We start from the raw sequence: 7,500 nt of genomic DNA, 5'->3' as shown, positions 1-7,500 counted from the left end.
CACTCCAGGGATCTCCATCTCGCCATCCCCCAGGCAGATGCCTAGCCCATTCCCATCTCATTGAGATGCTGATCAACCAACTGCAACCACGAGGAATGTGGTGGGCCCATTGGCCTCCACCATCTCATGAGGCTCCCTCACTGAGAGAATCTGGTGAGCAGGATCAGTGTCAGGAAAACGAGCCACATGTCCATACAGCCGCAGCTGATGCTCATGGACAATGCAGATAACAAATCTTATTTGAGTTTCTTTCAGCAATCGCTCGTTGGACACAAAGTCTGACCAGCGATAAAAAAGAATTCTCTGAAGAGACCTGGTACCAAAGGAATTGAGCCACCATCTCAGATCCCTGGTCAGCTCCAAGTCTCACATCCGTAGAGCAAAACTGGAAGCACAAAGGACCTGAAGACTCGGACTTTCGTCCTCCCGCACAGGCACCGGCAGCGCCACACCCCATGTTCCAGTAAATGCATGACTCCCCAGGCCTGACCCAGACGTCTGTTGACCTCTCGCTCACAGCCAGCAGAGACAAGAATATCACTGCCAAGGTCAGTGAATCCCTCCGTGACCTCAACATGCACACCACAAACAGGTACAGACAAGATTGCAGCAACCAATGTCATTGAAAGCCTGGATCGTAGTTTTAACCCAGGAAACCCGTAATCCCAGTGGCTCTGACTCCTCATTCAGCACCTCGAAGGCCCTCAAAAGGATTTCCAGAGTCTCTGCAAAGATGACTATCATTTGTGAAATCAAGGTCAGAGATCTTGACATTCGCAAATGATGCACTGCAGTTTGATCTCTCAAGCATCCTCCCCAGAATCCAGTCATTACAAGTGCTGAAAAGTGTGGGGGCCAGGACACACCCCTGACGAACTGCAATAACAACTGGAAATAAGTCAGAGATGGTATTACCACATCTCACAGCACTCTCAGTGCCAGAGTATATTTCTGCGAAATAGTTCAGACATCAGATTGATCAGTTTTGGTGGCACCCCACAAAGACAAGAATCCTCCAGCGAGCATCCTGATTTACTGAATCAAACGCTTTACAGAGATCAACGTAGGCTGCAACCAGCCCCTGCCGGGAGCAACGTCTGCATTGGGTGAGGTCCCGAAGAGCAAGGATCCGGTCACTCGTTGACCTATTTGGTGTAAATCCTGACTGCTCTGGACACTGGTGCTCAAGCAGATGGTGGCAAACCCGATCAAGAATTATCCGAGCAAAGATCTTGCCCGGCACTGACAGCAGCGTCACCCCTCGGTAGTTGCAGTCTTGGCGATCACCCTTCCCTTTCCAGGAGGGACAACAAGGCCCCTCTTCCAATCAGTTGGGATGATGCCTGTGCTCCAGACAGAGCACAGAACTGCATGCAACGCCAACAGTACAGCATTTCCACCAGCCTTGAGAAGTTTAGCATGGATGCCACAGATCACAGGAGCTGTATCCTATTTCAACAAGTTCCAACCAGCAGCCTGTGTTTCCAAAAACGAAATTGGATCACAGTTGATTGGAGGGTCAGCAATAGGGATAGTAACACCCCAACATCCATCTCGACAACTGGTGGATCAGCCTGGTACAGCCGCTTAAAATAACCGGCCCAGCGGGCCTTCACTTTGGACTCCTCTGTCAAGAGCGCACCACCCTCCGCTTTAACTGCAGAACACCGAGGGACTGGCTTGGAGGAACGCAATGCGCGAATTCCCCTGTAAGCAGGACAAGAAACACTTGAGCACAAGTGATGCTCCACCCCTCACAGATTCCTCGCACATAGGTTTCCTTGTCCACCCTTAGCGCGCACACAGTTTTACTCCTCAGCTCCTTGAACAGCTCAGTACTGCCATTCAGCCGAGCCCTACATCTCTGGTCAATGGTATCCAGTGTCCCTTGAGAAAATTCTTCTTCACCCTCCGGTGCGTTCCAAGACATCCACCGGCAACATCAAGCACGGTGGTCTTGAAGGCACACCACAACTCTTCAGGATTCCCCAAAGCACCCAGGCCCCCCAAATCCATACTCCTCAGCTACCCTCAAATCCTTGAGCTTGCCAAAATCCCACCTGGATTTAAGCTGCAACTTCAGAGTTACTACAACAAGCCTGTGGTCGGTTTTGCTGAAGTGAGCACTCCGGTCGACCCTGCAGTTCTGGATCATCCTCCAGCGACCATCAACGAGCACATGATCAATCTCCTTTGCCACACCACCTGCGCTGGAATACCAATCCATGACTTCTTGCCAGGTTTTGACTTCTAACCCTAACAGCTCAAAGAACTTCGTACTATCCTGGTTCACAGTACCCAACACATGGGGACGAACACATGTCTCATAACCATTCCTATCAGTTCCAGTCGAGGCTTTGAAATCCCCCAAGATGGAGGAATTTCTCACCCGGGGCACTGATCACCCACAGACTCGAGCGTGGCGTAGAATGTGTCCTTCACGGTGAGATCAAATCGCCTCAGTCGAAGCATAAACAGAGAGCAGGGAAAGGACACCTAAGGAGTGACGAATCCTTTGTCTCATAATACGCTCGATGACCGGTGTTACCTCAATTATCATTGGAGTCAGCTTATTGGACACAGCTACAGTAACTCCTTGGCCATGGTAACCATCAGAGCGACCAGACCAATAGTAGGTGTAACCACCCACCATGACCTCACCACTATCTGGTCTCTAAACCTCAGAGAGTGCTGCAATGCCGATGTCCAAACGCTTGAGCTCAGATAAGAGACAGGTGATCATCCTCTCTTCGGGATTGGGCATTCTAGGCACCCACCCGAAGGGACTGGCACAGGTTAACCCAAGGAGACCGCCGTCTGGTGGACGACACCTCAGCATCACCCCAACACACACTTCTGCAATCTGACCCGGAAAAGGTTACCCCGTGGTTTTCCTCCTTTCATCAAAGAGTGGCGGTCCCAAAGCCTTTGCCCCAATCCCGTCATCCGGTGAGCTGCCCTGCGGAGGGCAGTTGCACAGCAGGTACTCCTACGGAGTGGGTTTGCAGATTTATTTTTGCTTTTAGCATGTTTTGGGGAATGAAGGGTTTTACGGTGGCCGGAATGCAAATCCTGCCACCAACCTCCTAATAAAAAGTAACCCAACTGTAGGAGGACGCCCGCAGACACAGTTGAGCACGAGATATCGATGGCCGTTGGCGAACACGTAGCTCCTCTGCTATTTGACAGGTTTTGTTTTTAATCCTGCTGGGTATCCACATCATACACCCTCCTCACCAAGAAAACCTGGTGGGGGAGACGGTTTCATCGCCGACAACCCCACCATGAAACAGGTCAGTACAGGTTTACATGGTACCTATAGCAAATCACAGACCTGATCTGGCCTGACAATAACTTTTAACCTCAGTGATGGATGGCTCGCTGAAAATGCGCAACATTCTTCCATTATGCTACCCGTCATTTCGGCATAGATAAATACAAGTACTCTGAATAAAAAAACACTTTGTTAACATCACGGCAGGATAGCCAAGAGGTACGCACACTCGTTCCGAGTTGAGTAGCCTGGGTTTGAATCCCGATCCAACTCTAAATTGTCATCCGTGTGTTTCACAGGCAGGGTGATTAATCAATGTGTGTGCCATTAAACTGGACATCACATCTGCTGGAATCCTCCACCTCTCCATCCACTGTAGGCAACGGTCAGGAACTGTCACCAACTGTCAGGACGAGGCCCTCCAGTCCTTTTATAGGTGACCAGTGTGGGCGGAGCCTCAAGCAGACTTCAGCCAATCCAGCTTTCCTGTTGGCGCATCGCTGCACGTGACCTCCAACCATCAATTCTTGCGATCATTCCTTCCCCACCATCGAACAAGATGCAACTACCAATTAACACAGGCCTGGCTTACGACGCCATGTTCGGGGCGCTGGACTGGTGCCAGAGGGCGGCCATTTGCTGGAATTGCCGAGCAAAAACGTGGGGCGCTCCCAAAACGTCAACGGCGCCCATCGCCTCCCCGTTCGGCGCGACATGAGCAGAAGCCAGCCAGCGTCCATGGAGCTACCGAACGGGGTGTCAATAGAAAAAGGTGGATGCCAAACGTCCATGAAAGAGAGGTAGGTATCGAACATCAATGGAAAAAGGTGGATGCCTGAAGTAAATGATCCACAACCATGTTTTACCGTCAGAATGAATGAAATGCTAAAATGATCACCAAAATATAATGCGTAAATAAATCGTGCATTTCCAAGCCAATGCATCTTGATGGAAAGGAAATTTGTTCTATACCCTTCTCCAACGTATCAAAGAGTTTGAATCCCACCAGACAATGTGGTGAGTCTATTCTGAACATGCGTTTATGGAAATACCCGTCTGAGGACCTGGATGTTGTGTGCATTCGTCGGATCCGATTCTGAAATCCCCATTGTACATACATACATACACACATACATACATACATACTGTTTCCTGCACATACAACACTTCCAACCCATTTCTCTGAATCATCTCCATCACATCGACCCCTCTCCCTCCATCGATTCCACATTCAAAATACCAAGCCGGACCTCGCCTCTGAACCGCTGCCTGCCGAGTCGTGCTTATTCTATATTTATCAGTTTGGGTCTCTCTGGTCATCAATCAGGAGCGCTGCCCTGGCCTGTTATCACAATCCTGTGCGTGCGCATGCCCACAAACACACCGCTCTTTTTCCACTTGCCCCCCCCCAACCCTTTTCCCTCTCCCTCCACACTCAAGGCACTCAACCCAATCCCCACCTCACTCTTCTTTTCTCTACTAACCATGAAGTAAGAACATCCTCTCGAATCACAGTTGTAGCAATCTTATATCAAAGTTGTGCCTGCGAGTGCTATTCTTCTCCACCATCTCATGAAATCCATTTGCATCTACTCGAACCATCTTTCCAAATTTCATAATCACAATAGGTAAAACTTACTAAAATACCAAACAATCAAATCATTGTTGGACAACTGCTAAAAAAAATTAAAATAATATATTAAAAAAACGCCGAAACCCCGTTTGCAACACAATTAGTCGAGTCAAAAGCCGCATCGGGCCGTACCTTGGACATGAGCACGTCTACACGGATGTCCAAGTGCTCGTCGTAGCCCTGCGAGTCTGGCGGCAAGTACAGCTGTTTACACTGCTCCAGGCTCTGAGAGATGTCCATCACAAGACGACTGAGCCACAGCATGGTGAGAGAGTCCACTGCCAGTTGCAGAGCATTCAGTTGTATATACAGGTTTGAACTTGGCACTGGTACACAAAGAAACATCCAATTAGTTTTATTAATCTATATAGGCAGAAACGGATGAGGTTTGAGAATAAAAAAGTAATTAGCCAACTATTCCACAAGCCTCGACTTTGAATAGAAAATAAAACTATTCAGAGAGGTACACCAACCGCCGTAAGAATAAAGACAATGTTTCTTCAAGGAAAGATGACGCACTGACCAATGATTTATTTAAGCTGAAAATGGAGGGAGCGAGGAAAGAACGACAGGGAAACAGAAGAGGGAGAGATATCCCCGTATGACGGTAAGAAGGGACAGAGACCAAAATGGTGCATTTGACGTTGGCACAATAAACGCAACCAACAGGATTGAGCTTACCAGGAAACTGCATCTCATCAGGAAAATAGTACTCTGTAAACTCTGCATAGATGGCAGGGATGTCTGGTGGCAAAAGTAGAGGAGACTTATTACAAGAAATGAGTTTTTCTGGTGGATTACGCTGAACCTCCATTGTGGAAACCTACACGCCACACGAAGAGCCGCGTCACACCATTTTACGCTGAGATCACGTCCGTGAGCCAAGATGCAGGCGTTCCCGACGCGTCTCACCTGATACATGTTCAGGTCCTCAATGCGTAGCACCACACAACTCGAGAGCAGCTTCACACGTTCCACACGACATCCTTCCAAGGTCGGAACTGCACGCTGACTTGGTACTTCAGCCTTTGTGCCGATTCGTTCCTTCGATTCTGCCGAGAAACGTGGACGATGAAAACTCGCGTCATGCCCTTTCATCCAGAATGTCAACATTTGCCGGGAGACACTGACCGGGAGAAGTAGCAGACCGACTTGCCAAACTCTCGTGTGAGTTCTCACTCTCAGGGCGCTGGCTTTCGCACCCTCCTGCCTTGTGCAGTTGTGCAACCAGGCTACGAAACCGCTCCATGAGGATCTTGGCCCATGCTCCCCGGCGATCCGTAGCAGCTGAGTGGTTCTCCCAATGTTTGCAGCTCGCTCCTTGCATACAAAAATAAATAATAATAATTTTTTTTTTTAACTTGTTGTAAGCAACCCACGGGCATGCACTGTGGACCCCAACAGCACAGTTTCACCTCATTTTGTCCACAACAGCACAAATCAACCCTTGGCCAGCAAGAACACGGCAATATTTCTCTTCCTGTCATGAAGGAATAATTTTGGCCGATTTTGCGAGTGCAATTCAAATCGTAGACGTGTCACAATCACAACAATATGGTCCGTGCGATGAAGCCATTTAACCAAATAAGCGTCTGTTCCACGTCGCAAGATCATTCAAAACTTGCTTTTAATTAATATTTGAGTGGACATTTATAAGAACAAAATAACCAAAATAAAGCCAACACCTCGTTTTTCATTTGTACATTGCACTAAAAAAAAATTAATAAAATAATAGGGAAATAAAATTTGATTGAGTTTTTGACTCTGCCCACGTTAGGTGTCAACCCATGACTGTTACGTTCGATCTCAATTAAAGGTCACATTTGAAAGAGAGAGAGAGGTGGGAGAAAAAGAGAAAAAGAGAGAGAGAGAGAGAGAGGTGGAAGAGAAAAAGAGAGAGAGAGAGAGGTGGAAGAGAAAAAGAGAGAGAGAGAGGTGGAAGAGAAAAAGAGAGAGAGAGAGGTGGAAGAGAAAAAGAGAGAGAGAGAGGTGGAAGAGAAAAAGAGAGAGACAGAGAGAGAGGTGGGAGAGAGAGAGAGAGGTGGGAGAGAGAGAGAGAGAGAGAGAGAGAGAGAGAGAGAGAGAGAGAGGTGGGAGAGAGAGAGAGAGGTGGGAGAGAGAGAGAGAGGTGGGAGAGAGAGAGAGAGGTGGGAGAGAGAGAGAGAGAGAGAGAGAGAGAGAGAGGTGGGAGAGACAGAGAGAGAGAGAGAGAGAGAGAGAGAGAGAGAGAGAGAGAGAGAGAGAGAGAGAGAGAGAGAGAGAGAGAGAGAGAGAGAGAGAGAGAGAGAGAGAGAGAGAGAGAGAGAGAGAGAGAGAGAGAGAGAGAGAGAGAGAGAGAGAGAGAGAGAGAGAGAGAGAGAGAGAGAGAGAGAGAGAGAGAGAGAGAGAGAGAGAGAGAGAGAGAGAGAGAGGTGGGAGAGAGAGAGAGAGGTGGGAGAGAGAGAGAGAGGTGGGAGAGAGAGAGAGGTGGGAGAGAGAGAGAGAGAGAGAGAGAGAGAGAGAGAGGGGTGGGAGAGAGAGAGAGAGAGGGAGAGAGAGAGAGAGAGAGAGAGAGAGAGAGAGAGAGAGAGAGAGAGAGAGAGAGAGAGAGAGA

The 7,500-nt window shown here is 48.6% G+C and overlaps 1 protein-coding gene across 3 annotated transcripts in view; it reads right to left on the bottom strand.

Annotated features, from left to right (window-relative positions):
• Positions 1 to 7,500, bottom strand: part of LOC147025572 (bridge-like lipid transfer protein family member 3B) — a 131,399-nt gene that overhangs the window by 80,874 nt on the left and 43,025 nt on the right. For all 3 annotated transcript variants that reach the window (XM_085886672.1, XM_085886673.1, XM_085886674.1), the window contains 4 exons: positions 6,039 to 6,227; positions 5,820 to 5,959; positions 5,589 to 5,730; positions 5,040 to 5,233 (listed from right to left, as the gene is read on the bottom strand). In XM_085886672.1, the coding sequence (XP_085742798.1) occupies positions 5,040 to 5,233; positions 5,589 to 5,730; positions 5,820 to 5,959; positions 6,039 to 6,227 (665 nt within the window). The remainder of the gene's footprint in view (positions 1 to 5,039; positions 5,234 to 5,588; positions 5,731 to 5,819; positions 5,960 to 6,038; positions 6,228 to 7,500) is intronic.

Source organism: Eptatretus burgeri, chromosome 6 (genome assembly GCF_056783735.1).
Source record: "Eptatretus burgeri isolate ZD-2024b chromosome 6, Ebu_testis_v1, whole genome shotgun sequence".
NCBI classification, from domain to species: Eukaryota; Metazoa; Chordata; class Myxini; order Myxiniformes; family Myxinidae; genus Eptatretus; species Eptatretus burgeri.
Note: the sequence above shows the minus strand (reverse complement) of the source record. Positions and strands in the feature narration are given on the sequence as shown.